At 43.9% G+C, this 24,351-nt stretch overlaps 1 protein-coding gene across 6 annotated transcripts; it reads right to left on the bottom strand.

Annotated features, from left to right (window-relative positions):
- Positions 1-7,923: 7,923 nt before the first annotated feature.
- ZIC3 (Zic family member 3) lies at positions 7,924-23,657 on the bottom strand. 6 transcript variants are annotated; one of them, XM_029067681.1, is made up of 7 exons: positions 22,530-23,657; positions 20,430-20,593; positions 15,126-19,649; positions 14,011-14,160; positions 10,738-10,812; positions 9,210-9,292; positions 7,924-9,094 (listed from the first exon to the last, which is right to left on the bottom strand). In XM_029067681.1, exons 1-3 carry the CDS (start codon positions 23,626-23,628, stop codon positions 19,467-19,469), a joined length of 1,446 nt encoding a protein of 481 aa, XP_028923514.1. In that variant the 5' UTR covers positions 23,629-23,657; the 3' UTR covers positions 7,924-9,094; positions 9,210-9,292; positions 10,738-10,812; positions 14,011-14,160; positions 15,126-19,466. The 6 variants fall into 6 exon arrangements, 5 of the variants coding, with proteins under 5 accessions (XP_028923514.1, XP_028923513.1, XP_028923515.1 ...); XM_029067680.1 differs by having other exon boundaries at positions 7,924-9,292; XM_029067682.1 differs by lacking the exon at positions 9,210-9,292.
- Between the last annotated feature and the right edge of the window lie 694 nt (positions 23,658-24,351).

The raw sequence follows: 24,351 nt of genomic DNA, 5'->3' as shown, positions 1-24,351 counted from the left end.
AAAGCTTCAATCCCCAGAAACCTTTCTGGAAATTTCTCTCTTGTAATTCATTTTGCGTTTTCCATCTACTAGTAGATGTTCTCATTCTATAGAACGTATTTAAGTGGAAACTTTCCATTTTTATGTCATCTGTGATAATTCTACAACATCAGCATTGATGATGCCTAAAAATACCCACTCTCCTTAAGGTATGTAGTTCAACCAAAGACTAGTTTAATAGAGGAAGGCCAGAGTCACTATGCTGTTTTCATAGACCTTGGTTTCTATCAGTAAAACTGGATGCCTTAAGTACATCAAGTCCTGAGATTACTCCATGATAATATAATCTATTGTGTCCAAGTCTATCAACTCTGTTGTACTCTCCCAAGCGTTTAATACATGGGGTCTGCACAGAGAAAGCACTCAATAAATACTATTGACTGATTGGAGTATCCTTTGATTTCATCCCCATTTTCAATAATATCTCAGAAAACAGGGCCAGTTTCTGCATACAGCTGACACAGCAATACAGCAGGGGGATGGTGTTTGATTAGGTACAGTATAGTAGTATGGTTACGGACTGCTGTCTCTTGTTCAACACCACTCGCTCCCTCCTACCTTGCCTCTCCCACCCCAGCTGGAAAAGCCTGCTCTCCATTACTTTCCATCACTGCCCAACCACCAAACCACCACTCTCTGTTAGACTGTAAGCCCGTCAAACGGCAGGGACTGTCTCTATCTGTTGCCGACTTGTTCATTCCAAGCGCTTAGTACAGTGCTCTGCACATAGTAAGCGCTCAATAAATAAATACTATTGAATACTAAAATGATTTTTTTTACTCTACACCTGTCAGTTATTTTACGTTTGTGCTTTGTGGTTCCTGGGTTCATTATATTATAGAATTTATAGAATTGTGTGAATTCACTATTTATTTTTACAATTCCAGGGATTTTTTTGATTTATGAGGAATTAAGTTGTCCTAACAGCATACTCCTGCTCCCTGTCCCCCTTTTTCCTCAATGGTAAGGACACTTCCTTAGGTAAAAAATAGTCCCATCAGTACCAGAAAGAGCAGAGTTTGCCCTAGAAGGGTCCCCGAGCATTAAATTTCCCTAAACTCACCACCACTTTAAATGGGTCCCATACCCCTTCCTTGATTGACCATACCTACTTCCAGAAGAGAATTAATTCCAGTACTGGTGATGTCCAATATCCTACACATATACCAAACTGGCACACGTTCCTGCACACAAACTGTTTCTTCTTACCTCGTGACACGCTGCATCCAAACAGGCTATTCCCTAGCAGCATTCCAGTGAAAACATCCATTAAAGCAGAACTGAGTATTTTTAATATATCGTGACCACAGTCAAACAAAAGTTTACAGAACCTACAGGCTTGTAGCATAACAAATATGAAATTATTAGAAGTAAAGACCTAGATTTTGTACTTTTTCTCTCATTTTGCAGGCCAACTTCAAAAAAACTGAGAAGCTATATTCAACTCCTCAGTCCCCAATTTAGAATAATGATGATGGTATTTGTTAAGTGTTTATTATGTGCCAGGCATTGTACTAAGCACTGGTAATCAGACCACCAGTACAGTTCTGCTAAAACAAACGTTTACACTACTCACTGTGCTCAGACAACCGTGAAAAATTAGGAATCATTCTTCCAAGAATGCCTGTCTGGCAACAACAACATGTTGTTGTCTGTAACGCAACAGCGGACATGGTGGTATGGAACATTTATGCATCAAACAGCTTGGCTCAGTGGAAAGAGCCCGGGCTTGGGAGTCAGGGGTCATGCGTTTGAATCCCAGCTATGTCATTTGGCAGCTGTGTGACTGTGGGTAAGTCACTTAACTGCTCTGTGCCTCAATTATCTCGTGTAAAATGGGGATTAACTGTGAGCCTCACGTGGGACAACCTGATTACCCTGTATCTATCCCAGCACTTAGAACAGTGCTCTGCACATAGTAAGCACTTGACAAATACCAACATTAATATTATTATTATTACAAAGAATTCAGTGAAAATTTTCTTGAAACCAAGGATCTTCAGGTACACATCACCTAGGTTACGGCAAAACTATCACCTAATGGTAGCTCAGGTGAAACTACCCCAGTGACGAGACAAACCCTGATACAAATTATCTAGATCATTCAAGCCAATCAATCAAAGGTATTTATTGAGCTCTTACTGTGTAGGGCGTGTACTAAGGACTCAGGAGAGTAATCCAGAGAAAAATGCTTTGGCCTCAACTGTGAAAGCATTATTGGTCTAACTCAATCAGCCAACAGTATTTACTGAGCACCAACTCTGTGAGGAACACTGTACTAAGCACTAAGGAGAGTAAAAGGAACTTAAAATCTAGCAAGGTAAACACACAAAATAAATGACTGATAAAGGAATCAAAGAATGGGAAGATGAATATGCATATGAATATCTGCTCAATTACCCATTTCACTTTTCTGGACTCTGGATTAGGCTTCAGAAGAGTGTTGACACCAGTTTAATCTTTAAAAAATCTGCCTAAGTACATGAGGTTTTAAACTGTGCTTAACTGCCAATAAGTTTAGATATCCAGAGGTCGAAACAAATGTTTTTAGCCAGCGCATAATTTATTAGCAGTTTACTGCCTAAAAATCATTTCCAGATTCTGAGATCAGTTTAGGAATAAAATAATTTATTAGCCCCGTTTCAGCTCCTACTCTTGGTTAACTCAAGTTAATCCACTCAATCAACATCTGTATCCTACTAGACTATAAACTCCTTAGGGCAGGGATCATGCTATCTATTGTACTCTTTCAGTCACTTAGTACACTGCTCTGTACACAGCAGGACATCAATAAATACGAATGATTGATGAGAATGTCCCTTTTAGGGCCAAATCTGCCAGGAACAACTGTAACCTAATTACCACTCTATTATTAGCAGAAGTTATTTTGTTGTGTTGTACTCTCCCAAGCGCTCAGTACAGTGCTCTGAACACAGTAAGCGCTCAATAAATACGACTGATTGATCCACTGTGAAGGCAAGCTTGATGTTTCTGGAACCAGGTACCTTTACTTCCTAAGAGCCCAGCCAAAATGATAGTCAGCTGACCTGCCTGACAGATATGGTTTCTGGCTTTTTGGTCCCATCTGTCTTTCCTGGGTTCAGTTCCTAGCATCCCAAGGCTGGAAGTGGAGGGGGAGCCAAGCTGATTTCAATCAGGCTGACTCCCAGGAAGCTAAGGGAACAAACATTAGGCCACATCTTACGCTGAAAAACTCTTTTCACCTCTTCAACCTAATGCTTATCGGTTTACCCATGCTGCGTTATAACAAACTCTGTAGAGGCCTGGCTAATGAGAGTGAAATTGATAAGGCCACTAAGAAGCCTAGATTCCACAAAAATGTATCAACCTGATGTTCAATTTGCCCCATTCAGATGTATTTAAATTGAAATGTAGAGGGACTAGAAGAGAGTCGGTACATTTTTTGTGAACAAGACAGAAGGCCCGGGAAACACAACCTCACCTGAAACCCAAAAAGGAGCGAAAGCAACTAGTTCCCTCTGATTCTGGCCCCTGAGTTCTGACTCAAATTCTGGCCACAGCACTCATTCAGTTCTCCAGGGATGTTGCAAGAATCCAACTTCACATAAGACCTCACTTGCCCTGCAACTTCCCCTTCTGGCTTCCCAGTGCTGAAATATCCCTGGGCCACATGCAAGAATGTGGATGTCCAGAGGCCTCCCCAGGCTCCCAGTGCCCTTGTATTTTTTCTTTCCACAGATTTCCAGCTGACAGGTGAGCTCTGCTGCCTATTTCCCTGATTGTTGGATCACAACCAACCCTGTACGATTGGCTATGCTTCTCCAACCAACTACCTTCTGATCCTTTCCATATACCCCACCCTGGGATTGGCTTTCTTCCACGTGGTGATTTCAGGAGGCTGCAGAAGTGGACGTTTGTTCTGCTGACTCTGGTAGTGGTTTTTCAACTTTAAACGAAGAATTGTTCCACTTTGGCTGAATAACAGCCTTTTTCCCCCCTTCAGAAAGCACCTCAAAGCCAACTCCTCCAGACTACTTTCTGGGGCCTTTTGGACTCCTCTCTTCTTCAGGATCTTTCTTCAAGCATTTTAATAAATTCATTCACGCTTCTTGAAAATTGACACAAGACTTAACTCCCAAATCTTAGCCATTTGGAGAGACTGTAACTTTTTCTTCATCTGTTTTGGCATTTTGCAATGCTGTATTGGGAGTGCCATAGTTCAAAGACATCTTCGGCTGAACAATTCCTCTGAATGAGAGAAATCATTGCCCCCATCTGTAATTTACTTTAATGTCACCTCCTCCTGTAGAATCTAAATTCCTCGTAGGTAGGGATAGTGTTGATCAACTCAACTGGGTTAAACTTAAGACAGTGCTTAGTGCTTAAGACAGTGCTCTGCACACGGTAAGTTCTCAATAAATATCACTGACTGATTGAATACTCATTGGCATATATAATAACAAATAATAAATATAGACCGATTTTACATATAATTATATATGCTATGGAAATTTGTTCTTTTGTAAACGTACGATGCTGGACATTGTTCCTTAAGCTAGAAGAAAGATGGTTTGGAGCACTTATTTCTTGTTATTAAAAGCTCTCTACACCATGGAAATTTGGCATTTACCTAGTTAATTATATAAAGGAACTCAGTCATGAGATAATTCAAATTGAAATGCTGATCTAAAGCTTCGGACTATCCGGCTTGGCTGACATATTAATGTATATTAACCGGAGATTTGCCAGATATCCCCATCACTCAATGTCAAATAAGACCTACAGTAAATCAAATTACTTCAGATAATATTCAAATTAAAAATAATAGACATTTAGAGAGCTCAAAAATCAGAGGGATACCCTTATAATACCATGTGAAAAACAAAATAGGCGAAAATGTCTTACTGAAAACCTGTCGCACGCCTGACAAAAAGTAAGAAATGGTACATTGAGAATTCACTTTGAAACCAATATAGAAATATAAATGTCCATACCTGATCCTTTTATGTGGAGGCTTCCCTCCGTGGACTCCATTCCCTGTGACGAACAAATACAGTCCTACGTCATGACAATTTACTCCAGCAGAACAGAGCAATAGTCTGGAGTGACGTAGCCTAGTGATGACAGTAGGAAGAGGGAGACGTAGGCATGTGCCCTCGTGAAGATTTTACCACTTGGCACAGTTGCTGCTCCACAACTCAAACCGTTCTTCCACTCTACTGGAAGAGGTACAGAAAGGGCCCCCTACACAGTTTCCAAGGGCTCTCGACAGGAGAGAAGGTGCAATATTGTCACTTCTTTCACGTTTCAATCCATTGGATTTCTTTCCTTTTCATTCGAGGAACAACGTGGCCTCGTGAGAAGCAGCTAGGTTTACTGGAAAGAGCACAGGCCTGGGAGTCAGAGGACCTGGGTTTTAATCCCAGCTCTGTCATTTATCTGTTGCGTGATCTTGGGGCAAGTCACCTAACTTCTCTGTGGCTCAGTTAACTCATGGGGGATTAAGATTGTGAGCTCCACGTGGGACATAGGCTGTGTCCAACCTGATTATCTTGTATCTATCCCTGAGCTTAGAACAGTGCCTGGAACATAGTAAGCACTTCAGAAATACCACTTTGGAGGTTACTATGTGAACTCTGTAAACTAAATACAGAACTGGCATATGACCAGGTGATGTGATGATGAGGGGTGACAAAAGGGGCTGAATATGAGCTAGAAGAGGCAGATCTCTATGCTGTGACAAGGAAATATACTTTCCTGACTTTTAACCAAATTAACAGAGGACCTGGTTCTGAGGCTTTGATTATGGGAGGTGGAAGGGGTAGGAAGGAGATATGAAATATTTAAATCAACTATATTAGTCACTAAGAGAAAGTTTCTGGGACCTGCTTACTCTTATGATACACATCAAAGAGGTATAGACTTTGAATAAACACTGGTGGAATGTAAAAAATTAATAAAGGGCAAGCAGTTTCCTTAAATATAACCAAAGCTCCAAATTCTCCCACTTTGGGTAGTTTAAAAAAAAAAAAAAGACATTTCATAAGTGTTGGTTAAATGGTTGCATGACTCTGGGAATAAGCTGAATGAAGAAATCTGATGTATTAAATGTTGAACTCTAATGTATCTAAATAAAGTAATCTGAGTCTATAGAAACTTAGTCATTAAATTAAGTGAATTCAAAGCATGGCCTAGCTGAAGGAGCCTGGGCTTAGGAATCAGAGGTCCACCACTTGTCTGCTGTGTGACCTTGAGGAAGTCACTCAACTTTACTGTGCCTCAGTTACCTCATCTGTAAAATGGGGATTAAAATCTACTCTCTCCAATTTACACTGTGAGCCCCATGGGGGACAGGAACTGTGCCTAATCTGATTATCTTGTATCTACCCAGGCACTTAATACAATGCTTGGCGCATAGTAAGCACTTAATACCAACATAATAATAATAACTAATATCTTATTAAGTGAAGAATAATGATGATGGTATTTACGCTAAGTGCTAGAAAGACATAAAATCATCAGATTGGACACAGTCTCTGTCCCACGTATCCAAAAGGAAGGGAGACCGGGTATTATGACCCCATTTTACAGATGAGTAAACCAAGGCACAAATAAGTTCAGAGATTTGCCCAAGTTCACTCAGCTGGCAAGTGGCAGAGCGGGGACTAGAACACAGGTCCTTTCATTCCCAGCCACGCTCTTTCCATTAAGCCACACTGACTCCAGAGATTTTTCCAACAGAGCACTTTACCTGAATAGACACTGCAGTGGCAGGCATATAGGCGTCAGGCTTGGCCCCGGCATGGGAGCTCAGTCTGGGTCACAGGTCAGGCCCAGAACACGAGGCAGCAAAAAGGCTGATCAGGCTCATTCCAGAGCCGCACCGGGGGCATCATCATGCATTCACGCGCTACCAAGCCTACATGCCCTTGTTGGGGCTGTTGAAGGTAGCAGCAGAGGAGCTCTGCAAGCGCAAGTCAGAAGTCAAGCTGAACCCAACCAAAAGAAAAACAAGGGTAAGCCATCATTCGCTGATTAGGCTCCACCAAAGCCAAGCCATGGGAAATCAGTCCACTCTAAGTCATGTAGGCTCCATGTCAAGAGCGCCCAAGGAACTTAATGTCATGAAACATCATCATGTCCTCTCTTCAGGGAGTCATCTAGAAAATGATCAGGCACGCCCTTAGCAAATGACAATGCTAAAGCCTTCAATTGAAAGAAAACCCATAAATTCACATATACCTCTCAAAATAAAACTCAAGTGGCCTTGAAAAACAGGAATGGGACAAATGGGCTATTAGGAGCCTTCGTCTAAAGAGTATAGCCTCTGGTCAAGGCAAAGACGCAAGATTCTACTTTGATGCTGTCCTCAAAGGGAATAAATCTATGTCATCAGAAAGAATAAGGGGCATAAAACATCGCACCTGTGAGGTCAATGCTACTTTGAATTTAAAGACCAATGTTCCAAGTGAAATGATGATGACAAGAGCTCTCCCAATTCCATTATATCCGAATACAGTAGGTATTCACACAAGCAACCTTACCTTTTAGGTGCGGAAGCAATTCACTGAATGGTTTCCCTCAGCTATAGGACTTGTTAAACCATGAGATTTCTGAGTAACATAAAAGGCAGAGCTTCAGACATCACACAGGTTTTGGCACAGAGTACTGGAGCTAACTACACTATCGACTACGTAGCTATCTTAGATCTAGACCAATATGCTGGTGTGTAAGTATAAACATATGAACAGACATGTGGGTACATCCATGTCTAAAACTTGAGGCCCATTAAAGCGAAATCGTGGACATACTTAGGTTACGCTATCAGAACACCTCCCTCCAGGGCAGATAACACATTGCCTCCATTTAAAGAAACAGTATAAATTAAAACCAAATACACAATTACCTTTCAAAAAAAGATTTAATTTTCCAATACTAATTTGTAATGCATGTGAAAATGCATAATACCTTTAAAGGAAACAGCATTAAAAAAACAATATTAGGACAATGTATGGCATTAATTATGTAATGTGAACAGTTCTGCATTTTAAACAATTCAATTAGAAAAAAAATTAAAATAATTCTGACTTCACCTAAAAATGTTACCATGATTTCTTCCGCTTTAGAAATAGAAAAGTGATTATTATATTTGGCCCTGATTTTCAAGTACTATATTTCAACTATTCACTTATCCCAAATGATTACACTGTTAATAGCAGCATTTGGACTTCAATTCAGTACTCAAATAGCAGTATTATGTAATTAGTCAATATGCAATTACATGGAATCTAATGGAGCCAGATGCATGCAATCCAGGCGCATGCAAACTGAAGATTGAGATCCTTCTATTTTATGCACATAAGAAAATTATGCAGTTAAGCAAAATGCTCTAAATAGTCCATCGTATTAACATTTTTATTTTTATGTTTAAAATGTTCTACACCACTGGGATTTTTCATGTCATGCTCCAAATAGCTCTCCCCAACTACAAATACAAAATCCTCCTAGCACTGTAGAATTTCTACAAAGTTTAAGTAACTTTAGGTTTTTCCCAGAATTTTGGCACATACCAGAAAAATAAAGATTTCCTAAACTCTCCCCCCGACCTATTTCTGTAGTTGCCCCTCTCTTTTGCCATAGCACTGTCTCTTAATAGGAAGCACGTTTTGGTAATAAACCCTGGCCAGAATGGGATTTCTGGTCCTCAATAGTATGCAACGGAAGCTTCATTTCACATCTCTTGAGAGACTGGGCAGGCACCAAAATCACTGCTGACTCAAACGATCAAGGAATGTATCCCTGCTGCACCAGATGCTGTACTAGAAGGAAAGACAAAAGCTGAAGTACATAATGAATGTGAAAGATTTCTTTATCCAACATGTCATTTGTTTGAAGGACGGAGTTGTTGGCATCAGACGGGGAACATCAGCTTGTTAGCAAAGGAAGCGTGATGACTGCTCTGAACTGGCAACTGATGAGTCAATTGAAATCACTGATGTTACTCAAATGTGCATCTTCATTTAATATGCCAATGGTCAGAAGTTACAGCCCCAGCAGAGAGAGGTAAAGTTCACTGAATGCAGGAGAGAAACACGTGCAGGTCAGTTTCCTTACAAAAAATGACACCCCATCCAGGATGGGTGGAGAAAAATCATTCTCAAAAAAGACTTCATCAAGTAAATTCAGACCAGGCATCATCTTCAGTAACTTATCCATCAAATAATTCAGTGCACTGAATTAAGATCAAGTTATGGAGATGCATCTATACAACCTTAAAAAAAACAACATTGAAAATTGACATCAGTTTCTTATATTGTTTACTCTGAAGCATTCTGAAGAGGTAGTTGTCAACTGCAATTATTTTCTTATCCATCATGAAACTGTTGATGACTTGAAAATTAAAGGAGGGAGAAATTCAAGGAAATGAAGGTTTTAAACTTCGTTTTCTTAAATTCGTCTGGTGGGAAAATGACAGTGTAAGAATTTTCAGGAAGACCTCAATATATTTAATTAGTTTTTAATTAGCTGCAAACTAAATTCAGGAACATTAACTTTATTGGCATTAATATTGGTTTAAGATTACATGTTGAAAGAATGTTTGAAAACATTTTTCCTTAGTTTTGTTTTACAAAACACCTAAACACATTCCTGGATGAAATAATTGAGAAAAGATGAAACAAGCTAGATTCCGAAAAGCTGTTACCATGAACTTTGACCCAAAGAAACTGGTTATTGTAGTGGATATTTTCAGTCCAAGGTAAAATATCTGTTTTTATGATTTCTCTCAATTCATTCCAAGAGAAATAGTATCGACAGTGAGAGTTCAGGACTTTTTCTAAGGAACAGATTTTATAAATATTTGTAAAGATTTGTAAAGGCTTTCTTGTGTCTTAGAATAACATTCATTCCTTAGGCAGAATAAACAATGGAGATATTTTGCACATGGTGCAAAATTTATTCTCAAAATAAACTACTATTATCAAGTCATTCTTTAAGGGGGCATCTACTGGCTCAGTCCAATTTCTGCCCCGTGGAATTTTCACTGTGGAAGGAAGTTGTGAGAACATGTCCCTGCGCTTGAATTTCCGCTATGGTGGTATTTGTAGTGTACATAATAGTTCAAACTTGTGATTTTTATTTTGAAGCAGGTGTCTACATGGTCATACTCTTACTAGTAAAAGGATAAGTTAGACGATTAACAATCACAAGATTTTCAGCAGATGGCACTGAACCAGGAAGTTTCAGTTATGAGAAATTTATGTTGAGAACAGTATTTGCTACAACAATGCTGGGAATAAAAATAGCAAATACTATATAAGAAAGGCAGTTCCAAAAATCCCAGTCCCTTTTGTCAGAACAAATCCAAGGGACTGTACCTTGCTAAACTCTCACTAAAAGCAGGCTGAGTATGGGTTAAATCTGCACTAAATTATCTCATCTGGAACTACGCTAAATCATTATCGATCCATACTGCAGAAATAATATTTTATCTAATCCTATTAGGGAGATTTCAAAACACTGTGAAGGACTCCCATAATATCTTTCATTCAGCTTCAACATAAATGAAAGAATAATGGTGTTTAACTTATGACAGAATCTTGCTTGGAATCATTTTTTATAACTTCAATAGCATCATACAGTAAAATAGAATGCTACTTAAGTTAATTTAGAATGGCAACTTGAATAATGTAAAACTCCATAAAATTTCATCCATACTTGCACTGTCCAGGCTATATTTTTCATGCTGTAAAATACTGTTCTTGGGTCTTAGGATACTCCATCAAAAGGTTCCTGGTGTGTTAAAAAAAAAAGTCTATTTTAACTAAATTTTAAAATACGAATACAGCAGTAATGTTTGCAGACTTCATATTGTAAAATAACTATTGACAAAAGCAGCTTTGAAACTAGTCATTTGGTAACATTTTCATTTGGGATGCTTAAATATTCATTAATACTATGATCATAAAAATTCAGGCTTAATCTAATGATCACATTTATGAAATACTATTCTTACATATATTTTTGAGCATATTTATGAGACCGTATTAATTGATCCAGTAGTTCTAACTAAAAATTTTGGGGAAAAGTTGAAACGGAGGAAAATTATAAAAAGTAAAGCACTATTTTCAGCTGAACTGAAGTTTCAACTGAGTGGCACTAAACTTTGTAGGTAACACTATTAACTAATATTTTTAAATAGTACTTGACTGGCATTCTGAAGGAATCTACTTATTGGTCTAAACCAGTAAAAACTTTTGGAAATACATCACAGGACAAATCAGAAAAGATTGAAGTTGCCCATATGAAGTTGCCTATTATGGGCAGGGAACATTTCTGCTACTTTCTCTTGTATTGTACTCTCCCCCGTACTTAGAACAGTGTTCTGCACATTATAAACGCTCAATGAATACCACTGTTTGACACTGCAAAGTTAAGTCTTTAATAAGCCTGAACATTATTCCAATGAGCAAAATAAGTGTTTAACCTACATTTGAACTGCAAGATGAGCCCTTTAGTTAGTAGACCACTCACACTTTAAAGAAAAATAAATAGATGTCCCAAAAACCCCCAACAAATAACCACAAAATCTGGTTAAAGATTTAAGTTTTCAATCTTATACATGCACGGGCCTGCAAGTCAGAAGGACTTGGGTTCTAATCCCGGCTCCATTACTTGTCTGCTATGTGACCTAGGGCAAGTCATTTCACTTCTCTGTGCCTCAATTACCTCATCTGTAAAATGGGGATTAAGGCTGTGAGCCCCCTGTGGGACAGGGACTGTGTCCAACCCAATTATCTTATACCGACCCCATTTCTTACCACACTGCTTGACACATAGTAAGTGCTTAACAAATACCATTAGTATTACATGAAAGAATGCTGTAAATTACCCTCATATTAGATTATACACATTAAAAAGCAGGAAGGGCAAATATATTTCTCAACAGCATTTTGCAGTACTTTGTACAGTCTAAAAACTTTTAGATAAAAGACTCCAAATTTTCCAAATCAAGAACCTAAACTTCAGACCCCTCCCCATTCGATGTTGTATCTAAAAGTTCACTTCATTACCATGGGTTCGAATCCCGACTCTGCCACTTGTCAGCTGTGTGACTGTGGGCAAGTCACTTAACTTCTCTGGGCCTCAGTTACCTCATCTGTAAAATGGGGATTAAGACTGTGAGCCTCACGAGGGACAACCTGCTTGCCCTGTATCGACCCCAGCACTTAGAACAGTGCTCTGCACATAGTAAGTGCTTAATAAATACCAACATGATTATTATTACTCTTGGACTCTGCTCTTTTCCCTTCCATGTCATTCACCTCTTCCTTCCTCTTTCCCACTATTGCTTCTCCTATTACTCTTTACCAATCCCATTCCATCTTGGAATCTCTAATCCAGATAAACTTTATCTTTTAAAAAATTATCTTGTGCAATTAACAAAACACTGAGAGCACAGGTCTGAGAGTCAAGGGACCTGGGTCTTAATACTTGGCTCTCTCACTTAACTGCGGTGCTACCTTGGGCAAGTCACTTTACTTCTCTGTCCCTCAGTTTCCTCATCTGCCAAATGAGGTTTTAATACCTGCCTCTGTTGCTAAGAGTACAAATGAGCACGATGAAATTCATTGCATAGGGCAAGGATTGTCTCTATCTGTTGCCGAATTGTATATTTCAAGCGCTTAGTACAGTGCTCTGCACATAGTAAGCGCTCAATAAATTCTATTGAATGAATTGCAGCAAAAGTGTATATATCTCATTGGATCCGCTAATAACATTTAAACTAAGGCCTTCAGCTTATAGTTAACTAAGATCTTGAAGTCTTTGAGCTTCACCAGTAGCAATCATTTTAAAAGGAAAACGAACCTCAGGGGGAAGAATACTATATTTAATAATCTACAGTCGAGCTGCCCTTGGGTTCAAAGATTGCACAGTCAAATAACCTAGATTTTCAAAGCTGTCCTGAATACCACCCATTACTTTTTTTCCCAAAGTGTGAATATTCCTGTCTCCCTGTCTCTATGAATCCAGAGATTGGGTTCCATGAGAAAAGCAATGTGCGGGCTTTTCTTTGGCATTCATTCTGTCTCCTCCCGTTGAAATCAGCGGGAGTTTTGTCTTAGCAAGTGACCTCGAACTGTCCCAAGTACCTTGGGTACAGCTTTTGGTAATGTATTTTTAACTTCATTTCAAAATGGTTTGTGACTACTTAGAATCTGATCAAACGCCAATTGCTTCTTATGAAATCAAGGAATAGTTTAGGTTTGGAACTTAAAAGCATTAAACAGGTGGTCAACATTATTTTTAAAATAATCACTTGAATCCTATTTCTACCCCACGTATACTACCAAAAATTCAACCCCGGGGAAAATTTAGGCCTCAGGCAGTTTGACAAAAATACAGTAACAGAAAATTAAAATTCCACATCCATGTTGCCTCCTGAGGTTTGGGTATGATCCTTTACTACGGACTCTAAGGGCCCATTAGAAAGGATGGGGAGGTTAGAATGGGAGGAGACAAGAAGAGGATCAAAAAGAACACTACTATCAAAATATTTTTAAGTCACTAACATGCTCCAGTCGTCTTTCTTACGGGAGTCATAAACACATGGAAACAAAACAGAGCACACATTCTACTCCTTTTAAAAGAGGATGATAAAATTTCACTCATGCACACCGGTGTAATTTTTTCAGCAGTCTGAATGTCAAAAGCATGTGATCGGTCCTTCAACAAACCCTTGGTTTTCTGTGGACTGCAACACTGTAGACAATTTCGATTTTTTTTTTCCCCCACTGCAAACAAAAACTAATTGGTCTTGCAGTTCCACAGACTCTGGTTGATCATCAAAAAGGGACAGGCAAAGGAGTCCAAGTTGAACTTCAAAAGTGAGGCCCGTTATTTTTGATTTGAGGTCGGAAGCGATTAAGGTTTTGTAAAGGTAACACTTTTCAATTTTAAAAAAAAAGTTACCCCAAAAAGTGAACTTACAGTCTTTCTGCTGAGGAAACAAGGAAGCTTTTAGATCCAACCATTAACATGAGCTCTTCTTTCACGCTGCGGTTCTAAGGCATTTTAAGCTCAGCCTGAATGAAAGTTGTCGCGATCATGGCTTCCCTCCCTTTCTTGGAAGACCACCAGCTGTTAAAGGCACAAAAAAGCTAAGACAATGCCATTTTCATGGGCTTACACCTAAATTGGTTAGATAAAACGGCCAATGCAAATGAAATACCGGGAGGGAAAGGGGTTCCTGTGGGCGTCGCGGGAGAGGGTGTTTTGTGCGGTCCTTGGGGGGGCGGATTTTCTGGGTTCGGGCATTGTACTATTTGGGGGAGAAGTCTTCCCTCGAAAATCAGGATTCCCAGATGAAGCAAAATCGCCCCTTTAGAATTAACTAAGATCTTTGAGCTCCCACCGGGATCAACCACTTTACAAGGAGGCTTCCCCTTGAGAAGGGCTCGTCTTCAACCGATGCCCCTTCCACCCTGCATCGACCCCGGCGCTCAGTACAGTGCCTGGAACGGAATAAGCGCTTAAGAACTATTTAAAAAAAAAAAAAAAGATACGGCTGAGAAGGTCCCTGCGGAATCAACGGTGGCCCTGAGGGGAGGCCTCGGCCAGCGGGGCCCCACCATCGGGCAGGGAGAGGCCTCGGTCGAGCCTCCAGTCTCTAAGGGGGAAGACGTCTCCGTCCGCCTCAACGGCGGCTCCGGGAAAGACGGCTGGGAGGTGGAAGGAGACGTGAGGCGGGAGTCGGGAGGGAAGAGGAGACGTTAGGCCGGACTCCGCAGGGGTTCCCTCAGCCGCCGCCATGTTGCTGCTCCAGAGCCGCCCCCCCCCCCGCCACTTCAACGGCGGTTGGTGCGCGCGCGCGCGCTCGCGCCGGAGGAAGGGCCTCGCGCGGGAGAAAGGGCTAGTGCGCCTGCGCCCGCGGGCGGGGCGGCGGGATGGCGGGGGGGGGGGGGCGGTTGAGGGAGGACCGGCGGGGCGGCGGAGGGGAAGGAAGGCGCGGCCCAGCCCTCGGGTGTCCGCCCCGGGCCGTCCCCGGGGCCCTCGGGGCGGCCCTCACACGTGCGCGCTAAAATCACAGATCCAAGTCGTCTCACCAGAACTCTCTTTTGGACAGGGTCGGGGGGCCGCTGGCCCGGAACGCGGCGGCCGTCCGTCCGTCCGTCCGGCGGTGAGACTCTGGACCTCGACGCCCCGGACCGGCCCGGAGGCGGGGACGAAGCCTCGGCTGCTGACAGACTTTGGTTTTCAATATCATTTGGGGGAGGGGGGCAAACCGGTGATTGTTTCCCGTCCCGCTTGGGCCGCATTAGGGTTTCCTCGCGGCCGCCTCCTGTCCAGTCCCTGAGGGGAGGCCTGAGGGGAGCCCGAGGGCCGCAGGACTCGCCTCAAAAAATGGCCCTCAGACACGAGCGGCCTTTTCTCAGAAAAGGGCTGCGGCTCGGTCGAATTTCGGCCGGCCTCCCCCCCTTCCTTCCTTCCCTGCCTCTGCCCGGGCTCTCAACCCCTGAGGGAGAAGAGGCACCTGAAGTATAAAGGACGAGGGGCACCCGAATGCCACCATCGACTTGCCTGGCTGCTTTTGGGGGGCGCTTCCTCGACGAATATTTGAGAAGGGGTCTTTTAAAAATCGGAAGAGAAAAAAGGGGATGGGGAAGGGAGGGGGCAAATTTCTTGGCTCAGAAAGCCCTCTGGATCAACAAAAATCAAGGTTTTCTAAAACGATTCCACCCTTCCTCCTTCGTTCTCCCTCACGAGGACAACAAAATCCGTGGGAAAAATGGGTTTCCGTTTGTTATCCTGAACCCCAACGTTTAATCTTCTGCCTTGGAATTAGGATTCAATCGAGCCGGGAATTTTTTCTGACATATAAAAGCTCTCTCTCTCCAGTCCCCGTCGCCAACATCGTCCCCTCTCCCGCTCCTGTTTCCGAGGTAACAGGTTCGATAATCAATTTAGAGAAACTATTTTTTTTAGTGTCACCAGGTTGCGTGAAATAAATTTTTACTCCTCATACTGTAGGAGCACACCACCAGTCAAGATCTTCATTTGATGGTGTTTCTAAATTATTTCAATTTGCAGGTTTGACGTTTAAATCTATTGGAAGTTAAACGGCAAATTGTGTATGCATATACACACACATCTACATATACATATATATATGCAGAGTACTAATTCCTTAAAGCACAAGCCTTATCACTGGATTTCTGTCATGTATTAAAGGCAAATTCCGGATTTTCACTTGTCAAGCCAAACATATTTTGGAAACTCAAAATCGATCATTTTTTATGCGACAAAATCTGTAGCAATTACTTTTCCTAAACATAATTTTAAAATATTTCGCTTTTCTTCCTCTGGACTGAGTGTAAAAACGATGGTAGTTTAAGCTTTCAAATTCACTGAGCTGAAGCTAAAGTACATCAAGCTGAAAGAAAGATTTTAGTTGCTGGAAAGATATAAATTTTGTGTAGATCGAATATATCCCCCCCTTCCTTCCATAATTGCATTGGTAGACCTACAGAGCCACGAAAAAACGAAGTTGGAATTTTTTTCAATAAAATACCCACATCAGGAATAAAGGGTGCATTTCTGGAAGAAAATTCCAAACTGTGCTTCACGCGAGTACAATTTAAAGTTGAACTCATTGATAGGCAGGCTCTTCTTTGGGGAAACGTTGTTCGGAGCTTTTTTAGATGAGTGGTGGTAGAGCTTGAGTTATGCAAAGAAAGAAAAATCCTGAAACAGGAATCCAGTCAACAGAGACCTTGGTCCAACAATCCCCAATGTCAAGTTCAAGATGTGGTTGTCTGGAGAGGGAAAGGGAGAGGAAACAGGGAAGGGAGGAGGGAGGAGGGGGAGGAAGGGAGAGGGTTCCCGCTCTTCAAAGGTGCAGCACTCTCAGCCAGTGCTCAGACTTTTTACAGTTCTCCTCACATGCCCTCTCATTTGAGCCAGAATCGGAACACCCCAATTTACAGAAACGATCGGTTTCCTCGCCCCAGTTGGGGCCGAAAGCCAGTTCTTGGACTCTAAAGCAGAACCACTCCGTGGGCACCTACCTAAATGCTGCCTCTCACGCAACCACCTAGGAGTGGTTTGTTTTCTTTTTTCAATAATTCATACTCCATTGCCAAACTCCGCAGGTAGCATTTTAAAATATTATTGGTTCATTTTTAAACAGTTCAGAAAAACGAATAAAATTCCGATTAAATCACCAGATCCCCAGAGAATTAAATTCACTTTTAAGAAAAGTTAGACCGGAGAGGCCATTAAAAAGCAATGGAAATGCATTATAAAAGCAACCAGGGTGAACTAAGACCTTCGTTTCTGCAAAGCAAAAAAGGCACGGGAATCATGAAAAAAAAATAACGCCCCCCACCACCTCCACCCCGCCAAAAAACAAAAACAAAAAACTTTATGTTCCTGAAGACCCTCAACCTTTGCCATCCTATTCATTTGTGAAAAAAGTAGTCATTAAATCCTCGATTCTTTTACAGTTTTATATCTTCTTTTTCCCATTCGGATTTGTAAACACGGGGTCCACAAAGAAGTGGGCTTTGAAGCCACAAAGTATGGCCTAAATTCATCAGCAAGGGACCCTTAATAGCCCACCCCACAAAATGAAAGGACCTAAGTGTTCCCTATCGGTAGAATTGTATAACTGTTCAAAAACAGGGAAGTCATTTTGCCAGAAGGAGAAAATTTGTTCATATTTTACCACAAAGCAAACAACCATGTTTCTTCCGTTATTGATTTTAATGGAAATAATGATTTCAACATCTTGGCCTACAAATAATCGTATTTTAAAAATACATTTTTGCAAATGATTTTCTTTCCATAGTGTCTCTACAGTTCTGCTGCAGTCATTATAATGGCTGTATAAATGTTATGGATAATCTTGATAGCTGTGTACTGAACTATATACAGCAAAATAAACTGACCTTTCCCTTCTATAATTCCAATAAACTATCATTTAAGAAGCACTTACTTTAATCTGAAGTGAACACATCGAACTGATCCTTTTACTCACCATCAAGTTGTTCCAGACTCATGCTATCTCTTGCAAATACATATAGATACACACATAGGTATGCGTATGTGTGTATCTCTATATATGAAAACATACACACATGCATAATGCCGCACTGTTCGATCCTCAGTAAAATAGTAAGGAACAAACAGACATAAAACTCATTACGTTTACCTTCTTCTGTTTACATATGCAGCGCGGGACGATTAAATCCAGCTTCTCAGTCTTTGAAGTGCAAGATTGAGATGTCACGGTCACTAACTGAATTGATTGTAATATCTGATTTGCATGCCAAAAATCCAACGACAAACATATTAAATTTGTTGTTAAATGTTAAAATAGCCATCTGAACTAGGGGAGAGAAAAAAAAGAGAGAGAGAGCCCTTCCCAGATAGAAACTGACACCATGTAAGTCATCTGAACTGCAATAGAAAAATAACTTTACAATAAAAAAATCTGAATGAGTTATAAATACCATCAAATAAATTTAAATTTACTCACTCCTAGGCTGTATAGAAAGAGGATGTTACAAAACAAGAAAAAGAGTCAGTGGTTCAAAAACTGTAAATTGGGTTGTTCTTTCAAAACAATAAACTTTTAATGCTAAAGCAGTTATAACCAAAAGCTGTACAGAGTTTGTTAGAAAATTTTTTTTCCATAAATATTGTTCAGTTCCCGGCACTTGTATCAATAATTAAATTACAAACGATAAATATGGCATCATGGATATGTATTTACAAAAAAAAAGTTATTACAAAAGGCAACTGTATACTAAACGGTCACAATCTGTGTAGAGTAACACCACATCCTCATCCTGGAAAAATACTGAACAACAGTTTCGACCCCATTAGACAAGAATACATTCACAAGTGTAATGCTTTGAGAAAAAGTTCAAGACATAACAGGACTTTGGCACGGTTTAAGACTGTGAGAGTTTAACAATCACCACTAAGGCGAAGGAGAATTCCCATCATTTTAATATCACCGAAAAGCCTTCTTTAACTTTCGTCTCGCGAAACAGGACAACAGTGTTAAAATGAAGGGGCGCAGGGGGATGGAGGGGAGGGAGGAGGGAAGAGAAGGGGGAGGGGGAGCAGAGAAAATAAAAGAAATTCCTTCGAATGCCAAAACATGTTTTCTAATCCTGAGAAAAGGGCCTGGTTGCTTCAGAGGCTGGATCTTGCCCAAATGGTAAAAAAAAAAAAAAACCACACCAAAAAAAAAAAAAAAACACAAAAAAACGCCTTCCTGGTAATTGCAATTAACAAGATGTAGCCCTATACGTTGCTTGCGTAAAAACTCCATTTCCGTTTGACTGTTTTCAGTTTTCTGTCTTTTAAAAAAAATCATTTGGTCCGTTCTATAATTAAGTTTTTGTTTTTGTTTTTTGCTTTGTGTGTTTTTATCCTCAGACGTACCATTCGTTAAAATTGGGTGGAAGTCCGGGGTTGTGGCTGGTGCTAGTCTGAACTGCGGAAGGAGGGGTTTTAGTGGAATCTTTACTGTTTGCAGAAGCTATTGCGGGTGGAGTGGAAGATTCATAGCCTGAACTGGCAGCAGGGGAAGAATCTGACCCTTGAGATTCATGAACCTAAAATTAACATGTATATATTATAATAAATATAATACCACACTGACAAAGTTCACGTAAAAATAGCAGAATTCTAGAATTTAAAGAACAGTATAGCTGAGGTACTCTTTAGATAAATATTAATTATCACAGTGATTTAAAAAAAAAGATTTAGCATACACGAGATATGAGATATGGATCATGATAAAACAATCTATTTTCTCTTTCTGACCCTTTATTTTCGGAAAATATTTTCTCTACTTTGGAAAGAAAGTTGTTCTTTCCGATGTCACGAAATATTAATTCTATGCATTAACATCATTACTACATTCCTGCTTTGAGTCTCCGGAACACAGATTAAACGTCAACGTATAACCAGTTATCTCGAGGAGGAATATGAATCATCTGTACAGGAAACACCACTCTACCTTTCACCGCATCGAAAAGTGAATACGCAAAGCAGTTTAAATTACCCTGCTAGAGCAACTGCATTAATTATACATTGAACTGTGGAAGGGGGAGGGGGGGAGAAGCTAAAAATCCAAGGTTCAGTCAATAACTAGTTTGTGGTTCTGCGGTGCGGTCAATTGCCTCTCTCCTCCTCTTCCCATTTCCTCCCTCACCTCCCCGACTCCCCTCTAAAAAATATTGGTTGAGAACGTCAAAGGAGCAGGAGGCCTGACGTCCCGGGGGGAAGGCGAGGAGAACTTCAGCATCATCCGATACATCAAGTTTTAATTTTGAGAAAGTCTACGAGAGTATTATTTATAAACAGTAAACTGCTAATAAAGAGTTAATTACCTTCATGTGTTTCCTAAGAGAGCTGGGGTGCGTGTAAGACTTGTCACACACTTTACAGATATATGGCTTGTCTGATGTATGCACATGCATATGCTTCTTTCTGTCACTACTATTTGCAAAGCGTCTATCACAGCCTTCAAACTCACATTTAAAAGGTTTCTCACCTGCAAAATTCAGAAATGGTTAAAGGAGCCTTCAGAGTCGTGGACCGTTCAGGGATCGGAAAACTGGAAGGGGAACTATAGCTCTCCAGCCTTCTCTAGAGAATTATTCCAAGGCTGAATGAGAGTTACGGTTTTTCTTGGGGGGGGGGGGGAGAAGGGAGGGGGTAAAAAGGAGGGTTAGGGCGGATTTTGCGAGTTAGAGGTCGGATTGGGGTGTCTATTTTCTCTGGTCCATCACCTGGCCATTCTTTTGTTCTCTCGGTGAGGGGAGAAATTCCATTTCATCAAAAGTTTCCAAATAGTTATCGTATTACTCCCACCCTCCTTTCCCACCCTGCGCCCCACCCCCCTCCCCGCTATCCTTCCTGACATCCTCGGAAACATCTTGGAGAGGTAATATTCAGAAAAGCGTCGGACAATGGGATTTGTTACGTTACAGTTAAATTCAATCCCTTCTTTGTTGCTTTTAATTTGCCTCTTTCATATGCAGCGCGGTTCTGCCGCTAAGAGAAGTGTTAAAGGCAGACTACTCGCCCTTAATGTTAGAAAGAGGAAAACTCTATAAATTCAGGAACTCCAGACAGTTTTACAAGACGTGCTGAACGAGACAGGAAAACGCGTTACCCTCCTGCCTCTTCGGGTTTAACATTACCAGTGGAAGACTGAATTGAACCTGGAACTCCAAATAAAAATAGTTTGACAAAAGTATCAGTGATTTAATTAGGAGATGTGCCAATCAAGACTAAAAAAGAGCGGAAGTCGCCGAAAATTAGATGGAATTAGCATTTGTATGGACGCCTTAATAGAACCTAGGCGGAGAGCTAAAGAGCTTGTAAGCAATACACACTCGACAGATGCCGATTTGCTTCCTATCAGCCTAAAAAACGGAGGGGGTGGGGGGTACGGGGGAGGAGAATGGGGGACGGGGACGAAAACCCAGCCCGTGGGAACCGACAAAAGGCTCCCGGGCCGGGAGGAGAGGGGAGCCCCCGCGGGTGAACGGGAGCAGACCCCCGGGGGCCCCGGGAAAGTTCCGACGGGACAGAGACGGCCCGGGGAAGGGTCTAGAGAAGGAGAGGGGACAAGTGGGACGGTAAGGACGGGTAAACGAAATTGGCCATCAGGTGGGAGAAGTGGGCCGGCAAGGACGGGGGAGAGGTTGACCTCCCTCCCTCTGGTCCCCGTCCCCACCCCGTCCCACGCTGCCCGTCCCTCATCAACCCCCGAGGGGCCCTCCGCACACCTCCCGCCCTCGGCCTGGGCCTTTCACCCAGGCCCCTCACAGCCACCCCAGGCACAGAAACACACACAGCCAGCCAGGCTCCGCCACACATCCGAGAGGGAGGGTCGGGCCAAGCCAGGCCAACGTAATTACGTCGGGTGTGATTTCTCTTCGGAAACCCCAGGCCAACCTAAGTGGGGAGTGATTTTCCTTCCTCTTCCTCCTTCCTAAGTGGGGAGTGATTTTCCTTCCTCCTCCTCCCTAAGTGGGGAGTGATATTCCTTCCTCTTCCTCCTTCCTAAGTGGGGAGTGATTTTCCTTCCTCTTCCTCCTCCTCCTTCCTAAGCGGGGAGTGATTTTCCTTCCTCTTCCTCCTCCTCCCTCCTAAGTGGGGAGTGATTTTCCTTCCTCTTCCTCCTCCTCCTTCCTAAGTGGGGAGTGATTTTCCTTCCTCTTCCTCCTCCTCCCTCCTAAGTGGGGAGTGATTTTCCTTCCTCTTCCTCCTCCTCCTTCCTAAGCGGGGAGTGATTTTCCTTCCTCTTCCTCCTCCTCCTCCTCCCTCCTAAGTGGGGAGTGATTTTCCTTCCTCTTCCTCCTCCTCCTCCTCCTCCCTCCTAAGTGGGGAGTGATTTTCCTTCCTCTTCCTCCTCCTCCTCCTCCTCCTCCTCCTCGTCTTCTGAGGTCCGGCCCCCCGCTTGTCCCCCGCGGCCTTACCTGTGTGCGTCCTTTTGTGGATCTTGAGGTTCTCGGAGCGGGCGAAGATCTTGCCGCAGCCCGGGAAGGGGCAGGGGAAGGGCTTCTCGCCCGTGTGCACGCGGATGTGGTTGACGAGTTTGTATTTGGCTTTGAACGACTTCCCCTCGCGGGGACACTCCTCCCAGTAGCAGATGTGGTTGTTCTGCTCGGGCCCCCCGACGTGCTCCATGGTGACGTGGGTGACCAGCTCGTGCATGGTGCCGAAGGTCCGGTCGCAGCTCTTCTTGGGCCGGCCCAGCTGGCCGTCGTCGAGCCACTTGCAGGACAGCTCTTGCTTGATGGGCTGCCGCATGTAGCGGAAGAAGGCGCCGGGCCCGTGGTGGGCCGCCACGTTCATGCCCACGTTCATGTTCACGGGGCTGTAGTTGTGGAACTGGGCGCCGGCCACGGCGTAGGGGTCGGTCCGAGGACTGGCCACGGCCCGGTAGGGGTCCGGCCGGCCGAACAGCTCCCCGCGCAGCCCCAGGTGCACCTGGCTGTTGTCCACATGGCCCGGGGGCGACGTGTGGCTGGGGCTCTGCTCGTGGAGGCCCGGGAACAGCAGGTAGCCCGGCGGCTCGGCCAGGCCCGGGGGCCCGTGGAGGCTCCCGGCCGAGCCGGCGAAGAGCCCGTGCTGGCCGGCGCCCCCCGAGCCCGCCTCCCCCAGCCCCGAGCCCCGCTGGCGGAAGAGAAAGTCCCGGGTGGAGTTGAAGGCGGCCGCCGCCGCCGCCGCGCCCCCGTAGGCGGGCACCTGGCCGGCGTGGTGGTGGTGGTGGTGGTGATGGTGGTGGTGGTGGCCCCCCAGCGCGTTGGCGTAGCCCGAGCCCGGCTGCGGGGTGAAGGCGGAGCTCTGGCCCGAGGACAGGTCGTGGGCCGCCGCCGCCGCCGCCGCCGCCGCGGGGCTCAGCTTGAAGGCGGCGGCCGCGGCGGCCGCGGCGGCGGCGTGCGGGGACTCCCCGAAGGGGTTCAGCCCCATCCCCGACGCCTCCCGGTTGCTCAGCTCGTGGGGGCGCGGCGCCCCGAAGCCCCCGACTCCCAGCGCGGGGAACTGCGCTCCTCCGTCCAGCAGCATCGCCATGGGTGGAGACCCCCGCCCGCCCCGGGGCCCCGGGCCGGGACCACGACGGGAGAGCCCACCGGGGACCCCCGACTCTCGGGGGCTGACACTCGCCCGCACCGGGGGGGTGGGGGGGGGGGGCGAGGGGACGACGAGGAGGAGCGGGAGGATGGGGGGAGGGAGAAGAAGAGGAGGAGGACGACGGAGGGCGGGAGGAGGAGAGGGATCACGATCCCTGCCACCCGAGCCGCTTTAAGGAACAACACAGACGCTGGCCCGCCCGCTCACACACACACACACACACACGCGCGCGCGCGTGAGCCCCCCCCTCCCCGCCACTACCAAACACCCCCGCCCCCCCCCAAAAATACAATTTTTAAAAATCCTCGAAAAAAGCGCGCAATCGACGCCCGGGGACTGGAGTTGGAGAATCCTGCCCCGGGCTCCCCAGAACGTCCTCGGCGGCCAGCCGGAGACAGCGCGGTGCCCTCTGCGGCTCTCCCAGTCCCCTCCCCACCAGCCCCAGCGAGCCGGGCTCCCGGGCCAGGAAAGGAAGGAAAGAAGGAAGGAAGGGAGGAAGGAAGGAAAGAAGGAAGGAAGGAAGGAAAGAAGGGACGGCGGAGGCGCTCCCACTTCACCGCCCTCCGCTCCGACGGAGTAACGTCCTTGGACTGATGAAGTCGATCACTCACTCCTCGCACATAAACCAAGTCGGGAGGCAAGGCGCGCGGCGCCAATGGGGAG

The sequence above is a fragment of the Ornithorhynchus anatinus genome, chromosome 6 (genome assembly GCF_004115215.2).
Source record: "Ornithorhynchus anatinus isolate Pmale09 chromosome 6, mOrnAna1.pri.v4, whole genome shotgun sequence".
In the NCBI taxonomy this organism is placed as follows: Eukaryota; Metazoa; Chordata; class Mammalia; order Monotremata; family Ornithorhynchidae; genus Ornithorhynchus; species Ornithorhynchus anatinus.
This window is presented reverse-complemented; position numbering and strand designations above follow the sequence as displayed.

Bases quoted from the DNA above. Each gene is read 5' to 3' on its own strand.
- ZIC3 (XM_029067680.1), bottom strand. From the start codon at position 23,628: ATGGCGATGCTGCTGGACGGAGGAGCGCAGTTCCCCGCGCTGGGAGTC. The intron at 20,594-22,529 runs GTAAGGCCGCGG...TGAATTTTGCAG, and splicing joins CCACAAAAGGACGCACACAG to GTGAGAAACCTTTTAAATGT. The intron at 19,650-20,429 runs GTAATTAACTCT...TGTTAATTTTAG, and splicing joins CTCTTAGGAAACACATGAAG to GTTCATGAATCTCAAGGGTC.